At 44.3% G+C, this 18539-nt stretch overlaps 1 protein-coding gene across 3 annotated transcripts in view; it reads left to right on the plus strand.

The window, feature by feature from the left end:
• The window catches only part of LOC109868673 (high affinity cAMP-specific and IBMX-insensitive 3',5'-cyclic phosphodiesterase 8B-like), a 67709-nt gene that overhangs the window by 11933 nt on the left and 37237 nt on the right, over window positions 1–18539 (plus strand). For all 3 annotated transcript variants that reach the window (XM_031802789.1, XM_031802788.1, XM_031802790.1), the window contains exons 3-6: window positions 4797–4987; window positions 17122–17181; window positions 17423–17480; window positions 17903–17991. In XM_031802789.1, the coding sequence (XP_031658649.1) occupies window positions 4797–4987; window positions 17122–17181; window positions 17423–17480; window positions 17903–17991 (398 nt within the window). The remainder of the gene's footprint in view (window positions 1–4796; window positions 4988–17121; window positions 17182–17422; window positions 17481–17902; window positions 17992–18539) is intronic.

Genomic DNA, 18539 nt, shown 5'->3' on the forward strand with positions numbered 1-18539 from the left:
AGAAAATAAGCATTTAAATAACACATAATCAAATAGATATATTTGAAGCCAGGTCTGTGAACAAGTCCCACTAGGCACCCACTGGTTAAATCAACGTGTGAAATAGACGTTGAATTGTCGTCTGTACCCAGTGGAGTATCTCTATCTACAGAAAATGTGACTGTGTCTGTATCTCTATGGGATGTGATTTAGCTGTATCTGAATGGGATGTGATCTATCATTGCATGGTGTTTTTAAGGACACACCACATGACACAACATGGCATAAGGACAGCGCATTTATATAACACTTTGAACCTAATAGAAGTGTGTGGGTGGAGGTTCTAGTGTCCAGGCCTTGTGTAGAGAGCTGAGACAGGTTTCAGTTGTACAGTGACCAGCTACTAGCTGGGGTTAATGATGTGGTTGGGGCATGTGTGTCCTGTGGATTGGGATTAAGGCAGTGTGAGCCTTTTAGAAGGCCAGATTAGCTCCCAGGCTCCTTATACTGTTGTGTAACTAAGGAAAGGGAGAGTTAGTTACTCAAGGTCAGGGGTGTGTTCTGTTTGTTGTGGAACAGTTCATCTAGACATAGGTCTCTGTTTTTTACCTTCTTTGTCATTGCACTTGATTGAGAAATGGAATAGTCCCAAAAGTGCAAACCTCGCCCATCATCTGGCCAGCTTAATCAAACACTCAAAAGTATTTGAAAGAAAGGTCATACTGAAATGCTCTACCCCGCATCCATTCCTCTTTATTGTGCCAAATAAAACTCATCCAAACCTCATCCATCCCTACAGCCCTCATTCAAACCTCATATCCAGCCCTAGTCCATTCTTCTCTATCAAGGCTGTGTAAGAGCGTCTGCAGGAGGCCCCATACAGCCCTCAACACACGCTCCATAAAAACATTGAACTACTCTCCTAAAGCAGTAGAGCGCACACACACACAAAGAGTCACGCACACACACAGACACACGCAAGGGAGCACACGCACACACACACACAGTCACACACTTTACTGTACTCCCTCCTCCCTTTTTACCTCCCTCCCATTAGAACAGACAGAGAAAAAGAGATGAAAAGAGAAAGAGAAGAACTCTTTGGAAGAGAGAGTTTCCTCCTGACGTTGACCATTTCCTCTGAGCCCTGGAAAGACTCTGTAGCTCATTTCTGCACACTGTCACAGTACTTTGCCTATATCAGAGAAATGATTTACCAGAGGGCTCAGAGGGTGTACTGTAGTTAACTATAGGCTGTATAAGACAGTAGCCCGGCATTTCCCAAAGCATTGGTCGCAACACCATACGGGGTTGCCTTATTTGAAAATGGGATCAGGAGAGAATCTCTGAAAATTACAATAATTGCGCCTGGTTCATAGAACCGGGGTTACATCAGTAACCTCCAATAGCCGGAAGATGGGGTTGTAATAAACAGTGGTTTCTGTTTTATTCCTACAAATGTGACTCTTTTGAATGGTTTAACTTTTTACTGCAGTGGGTTAAATCAGGGTGATTCTTGGTAGTCTTAAACAAATCTACTTTGAAACTAAAGTATACACGTCACACACATGGTTATGGGCTTAAAAAGAAGAAGAGACCTGTACCATGTCAGATATAGAGTTGAAATGTACTTTGAGTTTGTATCCCAATATTACACTTTATATCACAGAAGACTGAAATATAATAAAACCGTTTGACACCGTTTGACCAGATTTTCAGCGTATATACACTGGGCCGTGGAGGCGCACTGGCGGTCTCGAGCGCAGAGCTGGCACCACCCGTTCTGGCTGGATGCCCGCTTTCACCCGGCAAATGTGGGATGCTGGCACCGAGCACACCAGCCTGTGAATGCTCAGCCTCGACACAGTGCGCATCACCCCATAGCACGGAGCCTGACCAGTCACATGCTCACCACGGTAAGCACGGGGAGTTGGCTTAGGTCTCCAACCTGACTCAGCCACACTCCCTGTGTGCCCCCCCCCCACACACATTTTTGGGGGGGCTGCCTCTCGGGCTTCATTGCCAGCCGTGTTCCCTCGTAACACTGCCGCTCTGCTTTCGTCGCTGCCTCCGCCTTCCTCAATGCTTCCACCTGTTCCCATGGAAGGCGATCCCTTCCGGCCAGGATCTCCTCCCATGTCCAGGATCCCTTGCCGTTCAGGATCTCCTCCCATGTCCATTCCTCCTTTTTGCCATGCTGCTTGGTCCGTTGGTGGTGGGAAGTTCTGTCACGGCTGTTGAAGGAAGAACTGGACCAAGGTGCAGCGTGGTGTTTAATAGTAGATGTCGCCAACAAAACAATAAACAATACCAAAACCAACCGTGAAGCTTAAAGCCATCAAACAAAGTTCCCACAAACACAGGTGAGAAAAATGGTCCTTAGTATGGTTCCCAATCAGAGACAACGATAGACAGCTGTCCCTGATTGAGAACCATACCCGGCCAAAACATAGAAATACAAAATCATGGAAATACAAAACATAGAATGCCCACCCCAACTCACGCCCTGACCAAACCAAATAGAGGCATAAAAAGGATCTCTAAGGTCAGGGCGTGACACTACCTGGTTAAATAAAGGTGAAATAAAATAAAACATAAAAAACACTGAGGCCTGTACTCTGGAGCGGGATCGATTTGGAGGTGGAGGGTCCGTCATGGTCTGGGGCGGTGTTTCACAGAATCATCGGACTGAGCTTGTTGAGCAGGCAATCTCAACGCTGTGTGTTACAGGGAAGACATCCTCCTCCCTCCTGTGGTACCCTTCCTGCAGGCTCATACTGACATGACCCTCCGGCATGACAATGCCACCAGCCATACTGCTCGACCCCTTTGTTCAGGGACACATTATTACATTTATGTTGGTCACATGTCTGTGGAACTTGTTCAGTTTATGTCTCAGTTGTTGAATCTTATGTTCATACAAATATTTACACGTTATGTTTGCTGAAAATAAACGCAGTTGACAGTGAGAGGACATTTGTTTTTTTGCTGAGTTTATTATTATTATATATAAATCACTTAAGGAAACCACTGTGACTAATCAATATTATGTGGTTGTACATACACACTGCTTAGCAGGTATGATAAAGGTCATCTTGAACCACATCCACTTTGGAGGCAGTGGGATCAGGTATGTCACATACTGTATGTGCCTGTGTTGCCAAGCGTGCAACACACACAGAGCCGTGCGTACGTGTGGCGACCCCTGTCTGGCCCGTGTGTGGGTGCAGGGCGGGTCGGCATCAGGTCTCTGTGTGTGTGTGTGTGTGTGTGTGTGTGTGTGTGTGTGTGTGGAATGTCACACAGCAGCTCCATGGTTACACAGAGCAGAACCATGGTTCCACAGCCCTGGTCGGGATCAAACGGTGTAGACCTTTCACAGCCTCCTACCAATGCCAGCTTCTTGTTCTCCCGCTCTCATCTTCCTTTCATCTCCTCCATCCTTTGCTCCCTTCTTTTCTTCATGCCCCTGCCAGTCTGTTCTGTCAGCAGCAGCGCATGACTGGCGAGGCGGCTCCCTTTAATCCGTTCTCCTCTCTTCTTGCTTTCTCTGTTTCTCTTTATATATCTCTGAGCTGTGTAAACAAGTCCATCCATTCTTCTCTCTTGTCTCGTACTGCTCTTCTAAGTATAGGTAAAGCTTCCATACAAGATGAAGACCAACAGGTTGGTGTTTCTAGTTCAGGCCAGACACCTGTTGGTGTGAAATACAGCTCTCATCAATCATCAATAAACTACCATCTACCTGGCTCCTGGGTACTCTTCTTAAGGAACAATAGAAGGCTTTCATTGGACGAGGAAATTCCTGGGAACGTGGTGTGAAGCTGTGTCGTTGAACTATTAAGTGCTGTACCGTATATCAGCACTGATAAGCTTATTTGTCTACCGGTCCTAGCTTCATGTTTGTATAATCAGCAATGTTTTGTCAGCAAGCTACCTTTGTCAGGTAAGAGATATTTCATACCATCTGCGTTCTCTCTCTCTCTCTCTTTCTTTCTCTCTCTCTTTCTCTCTCTCTCTTTCTCTCTTTCTGTCTCGCTCTCTCTCAATTCAATTTCAATTCAATTTAAGGGCTTTATTGGCATGGAAAACATATGTTAACATTGCCAAAGCAAGTGAAATAGATCATAAATAAAAGTGAGATAAACAATAAAAATGAACAGTAAACATTGCACACATAGAATTTCCTAAAAAATAAAGAGATTTCAAATACAAATAAATAAATATGGGTTGTATTTACAATGGTCACAAATCTTGCTGCTGTGATGGCACACTGTGGTATTTCAACCAGTAGATATGCGAGTTTATCAACATCGGGTTTGTTTGGATCTGGGTAATCTGAGCGAAATTTGAGTCTCTAATATAGTCATACACATGGTAGGAGGTTGGGAAGTGCAGCTCAGTTTCCACCTCATTTTGTGGGCAGTGTGCACATAGCCTGTCTTCTCTTGAGAGCCAGGTCTGCCTACGGCAGTCTTTCTTACTAGCAAGACTATGCTCACTGAGTTTGTACATAGTCAAAGTTTTCCTTAAGTTTGTGTCAGTCACAGTGGTCAGGTATTCTGTGTACTCTCTGTTTAGGGTCAAATAGCATTCTAGTTTGTTCAGGTTTTTTTTGTTAATTATTTCCAATGTGTCAAGTAGATATCTTTTTGTTTTCTCATGATTTGGTTTTGTGTAATTGTGTTGCTGTCCTGGGGCTCTGTGGGGTTTGTGGCTGAACCCCATGACCAGCTTGCTTAGGGGACTCTTCTCCAGGTTCATCTCTCTCTCTCTCTCTCTCTCTCTCTCTCTCAATCTCTCTCTCTCCATCCCAGGTCCTGCTGGTGTTTGCGAAGGAGGATGGTCAGAGCGATGCCTTCTGGTGGGCGTGTGACCGGGCGGGTTTCAGGTGTAACATTGCCCGAACGCCCGAGTCCGCTGTCGAATGTTTCCTGGACAAGAACCACGAGATCGTGGTCATTGATGGACGCCACTCACAATACTTTGAGGCAGAGGCTGTCTGCCGGTGAGCTCAAACTGTTTGTCTGTCTGTCTGTCTGAAATTATGGTAATACAAACTGTCTGTCTATCTGTCTATCTGAGATTATGGTAATACAAACTGTCCGTCTGTCTGTCTGAGACAATGGTAATACAAACTGTCTGGCTGTCTGTCTGAGACGATGGTAATACAAACTGTCTGTCTGTCTGTCTGTCTGTCTGTGTGTCTGAGAGGATGGTAATACAAACTGTCTGTCTGTGTGTCTGATATGATGGTAATACAAACTGTCTGTCTGTGTGTCTGAGATGATGGTAATACAAATTGTCTGTCTGTGTGTTTGAGATGATGGTAGTACAAACTGTCTGTCTGTGTGTCTGAGATGATGGTAATACAAACTGTCTATCTGTGTGTCTGATATGATGGTAATACAAACTGTCTGTCTGTGTGTCTGAGATGATGGTAGTACAAACTGTCTGTGTGTCTGAGATGATGGTAATACAAACTGTCTGTCTGTGTGTCTGAGATGATGGTAATACAAATTGTCTGTCTGTGTGTTTGAGATGATGGTAGTACAAACTGTATGTCTGTGTGTCTGAGATGATGGTAATACAAATTGTCTGTCTGTGTGTTTGAGATGATGGTAATACAAACTGTCTGTCTGTGTGTCTGAGATGAGTGTAATACAAACTGTCTGTCTGTGTGTCTGAGATGATGGTAATACAAATTGTCTGTCTGTGTGTCTGAGATGATGGTAATACAAACTGTCTGTCTGTTTGTCTGAGATGATGGTAATACAAACTGTCTGTCTGTGTGTCTGAGATGATGGTAGTACAAACTGTCTGTCTGTGTGTCTGAGATGATGGTAATACAAACTGTCTGTCTGTGTGTCTGAGATGATGGTAATACAAACGGTCTGTCTGTGTGTCTGAGATGTTGGTCATACAAACTGTCTGTGTATCTGAGATGATGGTATTACAAACTGTCTGTCTGTGTGTCTGAGATGATGGTAATACAAACTGTCTGTCTGTGTGTCTGAGATGTTGGTCATACAAACTGTCTGTGTATCTGAGATGATGGTATTACAAAGTGTCTGTCTGTGTGTCTGAGATTATGGTTATTCAAACTGTCTGACTGTGTGTCTGAGTTGATGGTAATATAAGCTGTCTGTGTGTCTGAGATGATGGTAATACAAACTGTGTGTCTGAGATTATGGTTATACAAACTGTCTGTATGTGTGTCTGAGATGATGGTAATACAAACTGTCTGTGTGTCTGAGATGATGGTAATACAAACTGTCTGTGTGTGTGTCTGAGATGATGGTAATACAAACTGTCTGTGTGTGTGTCTGAGATGATGGTAATTCAAACTGTCTGTGTGTGTGTCTGAGATGATGGTAATACAAACTGTCTGTGTGTCTGAGATTATGGTAATACAAACTGTCTGTGTGTGTGTCTGAGATGATGGTAATACAAACTGTCTGTGTGTGTGTCTGAGATGATGGTAATTCAAACTGTCTGTGTGTGTGTCTGAGATGATGGTAATACAAACTGTCTGTGTGTGTGTCTGAGATGATGGTAATTCAAACTGTCTGTGTGTGTGTCTGAGATGATGGTAATACAAACTGTCACACAGTTACTCTGACATCCAAGACATTCCTGGACGAAAATTATTCTACAGAATATATCATGCCTCTGTAGGCCTAACTGTTCGATGTACTGTAAGTGAGATTCCGGCTCAATATAAGTCATTTAATGCTTAATCAACTCAATTGTTCTATTATTGTGGCCCTGGTGGCACAAAGTAATCAAAGGTCTGTCTTCACAGAGAGGCTTGTGAAAATGGTCACAACGGGGGACCGGCGTGTGTGTGTTTAAGGGGAAGGGGGTGTATCTGATCTCCATCAGCTAGGACTTGACAATGGTTAATCAAATCTCCCCATTTTTTCTCAATTTTGCATGCCTTCTGAAACAGCTGCAACTGTATATGCATTCGTAAATCAAGTCCTTTCTTGAGTTTGGTTCAGGGATGGAACAACTGTTCAGCATCTGAGCTTATGGTTGTTTGTGGGGGAAAGGGGTCGAGTGTGTGTGTGTGTGTGTGTGTGTTTCCCACATATTTTGCTGATTTTAGGGATAATATAGGATGAAACACAGTAAGCTAACAATCCTTTGCATGAACTGCCTATGTTATTCTGCATATTATTTGTTAATTATGGAAATGAAGATATGCAGGATTTTTAAAATACAGTACCATTCAAAGTGTGGACACCTACTCATTGAAGGGTTTTTCTTTATTTTTACTATTTCTAAGTTGTAGAATAATAGTGAAGACATCAAAACTATGAAATAACACATATGGAATCATGTAGTAACCAAAAAAGTGTATTTGATATTTTACAAAGTTGCCACCCTTTGCCTTGATTACAGCTTTGCACACTCTTGGCATTCCCTCAACCAGCTTCATGAGGCATGCTTTTCCAACAGTCTTGAAGGAGTTCCCACATATGCTGAGCACTTGTTGGCTGCTTTTCCTTCACTCTGCTGTCCAACTCATCCCAAACCATCTCAATTAGTTTGAGGTCGGGGGATTGTGGAGGCCAGGTCATCTGATGCAGCACCATCACTCTCCTTATTGGTCAAATAGCCCTTAGGAGGTGTGTTTTGGGTCATTGTCCTGTTGAAAAACAAATGATAGTCCCACTAAGCACAAACCAGATGGGACGGCGTATCGCTGCAGAAGGCTGTGGTAGCCATGCTGGTTAAGTGTGCCTTGAATTCAAAATACATCACAGACAGTGTCACCAGCAAAGCACCCCCACACCATGACATCTCCTCCTCCATGCTTCACGATGGGAACCACACATGCAAAGATCATCCGTTCACCTACTCTGCATCTCACATAGACACAGTGGTTGGAACCATAAATCAAAAATTTGGACTCATCTGACCAAAGGACAGATTTCCACCGGTTTAATGTCCATTGCTTATGTTTCTTGGCCGAAGCAAGTCTCTTCTTATTGGTGTCCTTTAGTAGTGGTTTCTTTGCAGCAATTCGACCATGAAGGCCTGATTCACGCAGTCTCCTCTGAACAGTTGATGTTGAGATGTGTCTGTTACTTGAACTCTGTGAAGCATTTATTTGGGCTGCAATCTGAGGTACAGTTAACTCTAATGAACTTCTGCCCCAGAGGTAACTCTGGATCTTCCTTTCCTGTGGCGGTCCTCATGAGAGCCAGTTTCATCATAGTGCTTGATGACTGCACTTGAAGAAACTTTCAAAGTTCTTGAAATGTTCCGGATTGACTGACCTTCATGTCTTAAAGTAATGATGGACTGTCGTTTCTCTTTGCTTATTTGAGCTGTTCTTGCCATAATATGGACTTGGTCGTTGACCAAATAGGGCTATCTAATGTATACCCCCCTACCATGTCACAACACAACTGATTGGCTCAAACACATTAAGAAGGAAAGAAATTCCACAAATTAACTTTTAACAAGGCACAACAGTTAATTGAAAGGCATTCCAGGTGACTACCTCGTGAAGCTGGTTTAGAGAATGCCAAGAGTGTGCAAAGTGTCAAAAAGGCAAAGGGTGGCAACTTTTTTGATTACTACATGATTCCATATGTGTTATTTATTTTGATGTCTTCACAATTATTCTACAATGTAGAAAATAGTAAAAATTAAGAAAAACCCTTGAATGAATAGATGTGTCTAAACTTTTGAGTGGTACTACATATAAATATATATTTACAGAAATATGTGGGGGATTGGAAATGATGCAGTCTACATTGATGGAAGCTACAATCTATCTGCAATATTAAAGCTGATCTACCCCCCCCCCCCAAAAAATATATATAATAATAATAATCAATTGGCCTAGCTAGTTTCCCTACTTATAAGGACAAATTGAGTTACTTAACTTTCTCCACTTTCCAATCAGTCACTTCATTATTTATAGGTTAGTGTTAGAGGTCTCTATTAGTCGGATGCTACGTTCCACATCACGCACTGTTGACCTGTGTGTGTGTGTGTGTGTGTGTGTGTGTGTGTGTGTGTGTGTGTGTGTGTGTGTGTGTGTGTGTGTGTGTGTGTGTGTGTGTGTGTGTGTGTGTATCGGGGTCACCCATGACTTGTTTTTAGAATACATTGGATTGAGTCTTTGTTTTAATAACTGCCCAACACACACATGGCCTCCCTCCCGCCTTCGCTCCATCCTTCACCTAACAGCTGTTGAACCCTTTAAAGAACCCTTGTTGGTTCCAGGTAGAAACCTTTTGGTTCCATGTAGAACTCTTTTGGGTTCCATGTAGAACCCTTTCCGTAGAGGGTTCTACATGGAACCCAAAAGAGTTCTACCTGTAATCAAAAAGTGTTATTCTATGGGGACAGCCAAATAAACCTTTTGGAATCCTTATTTTAAGAATGTAGTGGGGCTGTTTTTTTTCATTCAAGTTCCACATTATTTTTGGCTTCTCTAGTTACCTGCTGGTGTTGATGTATACATCTGTGTCTAGTACAGTTTCTACAGGCATAGTGCTAGTATCATCTGATTTCTACTTTTACTCTTATGTACCAGCCACTAACTAGCCTACTATATATAGCCTTGGCGCCTGCAGCATACCCTCTCCCTGCTATTCTACTTAGATACACTCAAAGCTTAAACTGTCCTAATAATCCCACCCAGTATTTATCATGTGGCCAGACCATCATATGCTTCTTCGTATAGTATCTAGTGATTTATGAGTTATTGGTCATGCATGGTAATATTTTCCCAGAAGCAGAGAGAGAGAGAGAAAGTCGCTTTCTCTCTTCTCAATAAAGACCCATCACATGTCGCTGTCTGTCTGTTGCTCTCTCTCTCACTCTCGTGCTCTCTCTCTCTCTCTCTCTCACTCTCTCTCTCTCTCTCTCTCTCCTTCCTTCCTTCCTTCCTTCCTTCCTTCCTTCCTTCCTTCCTTCCTTCCTTCCTTCCTTCCTTCCTTCCTTCCTTCCTTCCTTCCCTCCCTCCCTCCCTGTCTCATGCCAGCCAAGAGGCTTTTGCCGTCACTCACAGGGATGCTGGCCCATGTTGATTCCAATGCTTCCCACAGTGGTGTCCTTTGGCTGGATGTCCTTTGTGTGGTGGACTATTCTTGATATACACAGGAAACTGTTGAGCGTGAAAATCCCAGCAGCGCTGCAGTTCTTGACACAAACTGGTGCGCCTGGCACGTACTACCATGCCCCGTTCAAAGCACTTCAATCTTTTGTCTTGCCCATTCACCCTCTGAATTGCACACATCCACAATCCGTGTCTCAGTTGTCTCAAGACTTAAAAATCCTTCTTTAACCTGTCTCCTCACCTTCATCTACACTGATTGAAGTGGATTTAACATCAATAAGGGATCATAGCTTTCACCTGGATTCACCTAGTCAGTCTATGTCATGGAAAGAGACAGTGTTCATGTTTTGAATACTCAGTGAATATATAAGTCTGTAACGTCTATGTTTTAAATGTATGGAAATTCTAAAGTATTTTTGCCTGTAATGTCTTTTTCGTTATGTGCCGGAACCCAGGAAGACTGTCACCATTGGCATCAGGCTAATGGGGATCCTAATAAAAATCAGAAATCGTAAATCTCTCAATCTTTCCCCACTCTCTCCCTTTTCTCTCCCTATCTCTCCTTCCCTCTTTCACTCCCTCTCTCCTTCCCTCTCTCTCCTCCCCCCCTCTTTCTCTCTCCCTCACTCTTTCTCCCTCTCTCTCTCCTTCCCTCTCCTTCCCTGTCTCTCCTTCCCTGTCTCTCCTTCCCGGTCTCTCTTTCCCTCTCTCTCTCGCTCCCTCTCTTTCCTTCCTCTCTCTCTTTCCCTCTTTTGCCTTCCCTCTCTCTCCCTCTCTCTCTCTTCTTCCCTCACTCTCTCTCCCTCTCTCTCCTTCCCTCTCTCCTTCCCTCGCTCTCCTTCCCTCTGTTCTTCCCTCTCTCTCCTTCCTCCTCTCCCCCTCTCTCATTCCCTCTCTCTCTCTCTCTCTCTCTCTACCTCTCTCCTTCCCTCTCTCTCCTTCCTTCTCTACTTCTCTCCCCCCTCCCTGCTTCCCATCTTTCTCCAGTACAGTGTGTCCATGGTGAGCCTGTGTAAAGTACAGAAATGTTCTCTCCTCTCATATGCCAATGACATCACTCCTCCACTGCCCACATGTTTAGACTGGCACTCGTTCGAAAGCCACCTTTCATGTTATGTGTGTGTGTCAAATGAAACTATCAAGTCAAACTCAATCACACATTACTGTCAAACCTGCCTCATGAGCTAGGGAGTTTGTAAGGTAAAGCATAAAAGCACTTCAAGTCCTCATATGTGGTCAAAAACATATACAGTGCTTTCAGAATGTATTCACACCCCTTGACTTTTTCCACATTTTGGCTTTGTTACAACCTGAGATGTTGTGTCACTGATCTACACACAATACGCCATAATGTCAAAGTGGAATTATGTTTATAGAAATGTTTACAAATTCATTAAAAATTAAAAGCTAAAATGCCAAGAGTCAATAAGTATTCAACCCTTTTACTATGGCAAATCACATAATAAGTTGCATGAACTCACTCTGTGTGCAATAATAGTGTTTAACATTATTTTTTAAATGACTACCTCATCTCTGTACCCCACACATATACATACAATTAGGTCTGAGCAGTGAATTTCAAGCACAGATTCAAGCAAGACCAGGGAGGTTTTCCAATGTCACCTTTATTTAACCAGGTAGGCTAGTTGAGAACAAGTTCTCATTTACAACTGCGACCTGGCCAAGATAAAGCATAGCAGTGTGAACAGACAACAACACAGAGTTACACATGGAGTAAACAATAAACAAGCCAATAACACAGTAGAAAAAAAGAGTCTATATACATTGTGTGCAAAATGCATGAGGAGGTAGGCAATAAATAGGCCATAGGAGCGAATAATTACAATTTAGCAGATTAACACTGGAGTGATAAATGATCAGATGGTCATGTGCAGGTAGAGATACTGGTGTGCAAAAGAGCATAAAAGTAAATAAATAAAAACAGTATGGGGAGGAGGTGGATAAATTGGGTGGGCTATTTACAGATGGACTATGTACAGCTGCAGCGATCGGTTAGCTGCTCAGATAGCAGATGTTTAAAGTTGGTGAGGGAAATAAAAGTCTCCAACTTCAGTGATTTTTGCCATTCGTTCCAGTCACAGGCAGCAGAGAACTGGAAGGAAAGGCGGCCAAATGAGGTGTTGGCTTTAGGGATGATCAGTGATATACACCTGCTGGAGCGCGTGCTACGGGTGGGTGTTGCCATCGTGACCAGTGAACTGAGATAAGGCAGAGCTTTACCTAGCATGGACTTGTAGATGACCTGGAGCCAGTGGGTCTGGTGACGAATATGTAGCGAGGGCCAGCCGATTAGAGCATATAGGTCGCAGTGGTGGGTGGTATAAGGTGCTTTAGTAACAAAACGGATGGCACTGTGATAAACTGCATCTAGTTTGCTGAGTAGAGTATTGGAAGCTATTTTGTAGATGACATCGCCGAAGTCGAGGATCGGTAGGATAGTCAGCTTTACTAGGGTAAGTTTGGCGGCGTGAGTGGAGGCTTTGTTGCGAAATAGAAGCCGACTCTAGATTTGATTTTGGATTGGAGATGTTTGATATGAGTCTCAAAGGAGAGTTTACAGTCTAGCCAGACACCTAGGTACTTATAGATGTCCACATATTCTAGGTCGGAACCATCCAGGGTGGTGATGCTAGTCGGGCATGCATTTGGTTTTACTAGCGTTTAAGAGCAGTTGAAGGCCACGGAAGGAGTGTTGTAATGGCATTGAAGCTTGTTTGGAGGTTAGATAGCACAGTGTCCAAGGAAGGGCCAGAAGTATGTGTCGTCTGCATAGAGGTGGATCAGGGAATCGCCCGCAGCAAGAGCAACATCATTGATATATACAGAGAAAAGAGTTGGCCCGAGAATTTAACCCTGTGGCACCCCCATAGAGACTGCCAGAGGACCAGACAGCATGCCCTCCGATTTGACACACTGAACTCTGTCTGCAAAGTAGTTGGTGAACCAGGCAAGGCAGTCATTAGAAAATCCGAGGCTACTGAGTCTGCCGATAAGAATATGGTGGTTGACAGAGTCGAAAGCCTTGGCCAGGTCGATGAAGACGGCTGCACAGTACTGTCCTTTATCGATGGCGGTTATGATATCGTTTAGTACCTTGAGCGTGGCTGAGGTGCACCCGTGACTGGCTCGGAAACCGGATTTACAGCGGAGAAGGTACGGTGGGATTCGAGATAGTCAGTGATCTGTTTGTTAACTTGGCTTTCGAAGACCTTAGATAGGCAGGGCAGGATGGATATAGGTCTGTAACAATTTGGGTCCAGGGTGTCTCCCCCTTTGAAGAGGGGGATGACCGCTGCAGCTTTCCAATCCTTTGGGATCTCAGACGATACGAAAGAGAGAAAGAGAGGTTGAACAGGCTGGTAATAGGGGTTGCGACATTGGGGGTGGATAGTTTCAGAAAACAGATTGTCAAGCCCAGCTGATTTGTATAGTTTTTTTTTTTTTACGGAGGGTGCTTATCTAAGATGGTGAGGAAGTTACTTTTAAAGAATGACCAGGCATCCTCAACTGATGGGATGAGGTCAATATCTTTCCAGGATACCCGGGCCAGGTCGATTAGAAAGGCCTGCTCACAGAAGTGTTTTATGGAGCGTTTGACAGTGATGAGGGGTGGTCGTTTGACCGCGGACCCGTAGCGGATACAGGCAATGAGGCAGTGATCGCTGAGATCCTGATTTAAGACAGCGGAGGTGTATTTGGAGGGCAAGTTGGTCAGGATAATGTCTATGAGGGTGCCCATGTTTACGGATTTAGGGTTGTACCTGGTGGGTTCCTTGATGATTTGTGTGAGATTGAGGGCATCTAGCTTAGATTGTAGGACTGCCGAGGTGTTAAGCATATCCCAGTTTAGGTCACCTAACAGAACAAACTCTGAAGCTAGATGGGGGGCGATCAATTCACAAATGGTGTCCAGGGCACAGCTGGGAGCTGAGGGGGGTCGATAGCAGGCGGCAACAGTGAGAAACTTATTTCTGGAGAGATTCATTTTTAAAATTAGAAGTTCAAACTGTTTGGGTATGGACCAGGAAAGTATGACATTACTTTGCAGGCTATCTCTGCAGTAGAACGCAACTCCTCCCCCTTTGGCAGTTCTATCTTGATGGAAAATGTTATAGTTGGGTATGGAAATCTCAGAATTGTTGGTGGCCTTCCTAAGCCAGGTTTCAGACACGGCAAGGACATCAGGGTTTGCAGAGAGTGCTAAAGCAGTGAGTAAAACAAACTTAGGGAGGAGGCTTCTGATGTTGACATGCATGAAACCAAGGCTTTTTTCACAGAAGTCAACAAATGAGGGTGCCTGGGGACATGCAGGGCCTGGGCTTACCTCCACATCACCTGAGGACCAGAGGAGGAGTAGGATGAGGGTGCGGATAAAGGCTATCAAAATTGGTCGCCTAGAGCGTTGGGGACAAAGAATAAAAGGAGCAGATTTCTGGGCATGGTAGAATATATTCAGGGCGTAATGTGCAGACAGGGGTATGGTGGGGTGCCCAGGCACTGGGTGATGATAAGAGAGGTTGTATGTCTGGACATGCTGGTTATAATGGGTGAGGTCACCGCATGTGTGGGAGGTGGGACAAAGGAGGTATCAGAGGTATGAACTAGGGGCTCCATTGTAAACTAAAACAATGATAACTAACCTGAACAACAGTATACAAGGCATATTGACATTTGAGAGAGACATACAGTGATGCATAAAGTAATCGCAGGTATTGATTGGGAGAGCTAGCTAAAACAACAGGTGAGACAACAACAGCTAATCAGCTAACACAACAACAGCAGGTAAAATGGCGATGACTAGGCAGAGAGGGTCAGATTAATTACACACAGAGCCTGAGTTTGCGGCTGGGGCCGACAGATAAAAAAATAAATAAACAGAATGGAGTACCGTGATTAATGGACAGTCCAGCAGGCATCAGCTATGTAGCCGATTGATCATAGTGGGAGATTGGTAGATGGGTTAAAAAACAAAACAGACATTGAACATCTCTTTGAGCATGCTGCAGTTATTAATTACACTTTGGATGGTGTCTCAAAACAACCAGTCACTACAAAGATACAGGCACCCTTCCTAAGTCAGTTGCCGGAGAGGAAGGAAACCACTCAGGGATTTCACCATGAGGCCAATGGTGATTTTGAGAAATCTGAGGATGGATCAACAACATTGTAGTTATTCCACAATACAAACATAAATGACAGAGTGAAAAGAAGGAAGCCTGTACAGAATAAAAACAGAATAAAGGCATCCTGTTTTCAAATAAGGCACTAAACTAATACTGCAAAATATGTGGCAGAGAAATTAACTTTTTGTCCTGAATACAAAAGCATTATGCTTGGTGCAAATCCAACACAACACATCACTGAGTACCTGTCACGGCTTCTATGAGTAGTGGGTGGAGAAGTCAGGCGCAGAGAGCAGGGTAGTTCACAAGATGAGGTGGAACAGTCGCTCACCAGGTGAACTCCAGTTAGTGGTCCGGAGCCGAGTCTGGGCTGTTTCAGACAGCGTTGGCCCATTCCAGCGTTGGCCCGGACGCACAGTAGCCAGGTGGAGCTCAAGCTGGAGCAAAAAACCCTGGCACCCAGCCGCCGCTCCGTCGTACTCCCTCGGGGGCGCGAGACGCAACGAGCTGGAACCAGACGATGACGTGGGAGGAGTGGGTTGCGTCGTCTGTGGGGGAGCTGGGGTGGATGTCGGGAGACCACTCCTCTCCCATCGCTCCATCCTCTCCATCATCTGGTCCATCGCTGAACCGATCCGATGGAGGACGGCTGTGTGATGTAGGACGCGCTCCTCCATTGATGGAAGAGGGGTGGTCGCTGCTCCTGCTGACTCCATAGCTGGTGCGGGCTTCTGTCACGGCTTCTATGAGTAGTGGGTGGAGAAGTCAGGCGCAGAGAGCAGGGTAGTTCAGGGTAGATGTGGATTTTTATTTTCCAAAACCCAGAGAGACGGTCACGCCACACACACAAGGGCGCGTAAAGACCCAGTCCAAACAACAGGACGCAACTGACCGGAAAAATAAATACCACCAAATAACCACACACCATAAACAGAAAAACAAGCCTGCACAAAAGCCGACGGTCCTACTGGGTTTAAATAGCCCACAACCACAACCTAAACACAAAACAGGTGCAACTAATCAGACACAACTAAATGAAACAGAAAAGGGGATCAGTGGCAGCTAGTAGGCCAGCGACGATGACCGCCGAGCGCCGCCCGAACAGGAAGAGGCACCATCTTCGGCGGGATTCGTGACAGTACCACTCTTCATATTTTCAAGCATGGTGGTGGCTTAATCATGTTATGGGTATGATTGTTATCGGCAAGGACTAGGGAGTTTTTTAAGATAAAAATAAATGGAATAGAGCTAAGCACAGACAAAATCCTAGAGGAAAACTTGGTTCAGTCTGCTTTCCAACAGACACTGGGAGATGAATTCTCCTTTCACCAGAACAATTACCTAAAACACAAGGCCAAATTTACACTGGAGTTGCTTACCAAGACGACATTGAATGTTCCTGAGTGTCCTAGTTACAGTTTTGAATTAAATCAGCTTGAAATGTATGGCAAGACATAAAAATGGCTGTCTAGCAATGATCAACAACCAACATGACAGCACTTGGAGAATGTTTTAAATGATAATGGGCAAGTGTTGTACAATCCAGGCGTGCAAAGCTCTTGGAGAATTACCCAGAAAGACTCAGCTGTAATCACAGCCAAAGTCTCAGGGGGTTGAATACTTATCTAATCAAGATATATTAGAGTTTTATTTTCCATAAATGTTTTTAAAAAGTTTTCTTACACTTTGCCATTACAGAGTATTTTGTATAGATCGTTGACAAAAAAGTACAATTCCATCCATTCTAATCTCACTTTGTAACACAACAAAATGTGGAAAAAGTCAAGGGGTGTGAATACTTTCTGAAGGCTCTGTATTTGATAACGCTGTTCTCACCACCTGCAGGATTTTGAATGCTTCTTTTTATCAATCGGTTATATTTTGATGTGTTTTTCTATTGTGTTGTTGATCCAGGTTGGTCCGTGCCACAAAGCCCTCAGAACACACAGTCCTTCTGGCCATTGTGCCACAGACGTAAGTATACATCGTAATTGATTGATGGTGTTTATTTGCCCTTCAAGAGGATTTTTTCCCACAACTCAAGTTACATACACAAACACCAAACAACAGTAAACAAACACAGATATGTTTCCTCACTGATGATGATAATGTCATACACGTGTGTGTATTCTATAATGATATGTGGTGTATATTTATGTGGGCTGATGATGATAATGTCATAGTGTGTGCTGTTTATGCTGTTCTTTCTCTATAGGCCTTTAGATCAGGAGGAGCCGTCTGTTCGTCCTCTCCTCTGCGCTGGATTCAGCAGAGTATGTACTCTTCTCCTTATATGTTCCCTTCTTCTTCCTTATATGTTCTCTATGTACTATAGGAGGAAAAGAGGACATGCCTTTATATGGCATGACATCTGCCGCCACCAACTCCTCTGTGACTCTGTAAAGTGAACTCAGCCAGGCAACTTAAAACACTCAGCATGCTATCCTATCATCCATCTGCTGAATCAGTCAGTCAGTCAGCTGGCTCATCTTATAAACACATGCAGTGTTTACCTACTGTACTGTACTGTACAGCAGGTCACAGTTCTCATCACGTGCCCTACCTCCAAGATATGTAGGGTGAAAGGCCTCAGAGCTCAGAACCCAGGCAGAGATCACATCCGCAGACTACACACTGTACAGTACACTGTGTTGCTCATGTTTCTCTCTCTCTCTCTATCTGTCGCTCTGGTCAGAGGTATGTGGAGAACATTAGTGTCTCTGCCTGCTATAACGAATTGCTCCAGATAGAACATGGAGAGGTGCGCTGCCAGTTCAAACTCAGGTACATTGGTCCTCGCACACCCACACATACACACACACACACACACACACCCACACATACACACACACACACACACACACACACACACACACACACACACACACACACACACACACACACACACACACACACACACACACACACACACATACACACACACACCCACACATACACACACACACACACACACACACACACATACACACACACACACACACACACCCACACATACACACACACACACACACACACACACACACACACACACACACACACACCCACACATACACACACACACACACACACACCCACACATACACACACACACACACACCCACACATACCCACACATACACACACACACACACACACACACACACACACACACATACACACACACACCCACACATACACACACACACACACACACACACACACACACACACACACACACACACATACACACACACACACACACACACCCACACATACACACACACATACACACACACACACACACACACACCCACACATACACACACACACAC

Source organism: Oncorhynchus kisutch, linkage group LG23, assembly GCF_002021735.2.
Source record: "Oncorhynchus kisutch isolate 150728-3 linkage group LG23, Okis_V2, whole genome shotgun sequence".
Lineage (NCBI taxonomy): Eukaryota > Metazoa > Chordata > Actinopteri > Salmoniformes > Salmonidae > Oncorhynchus > Oncorhynchus kisutch.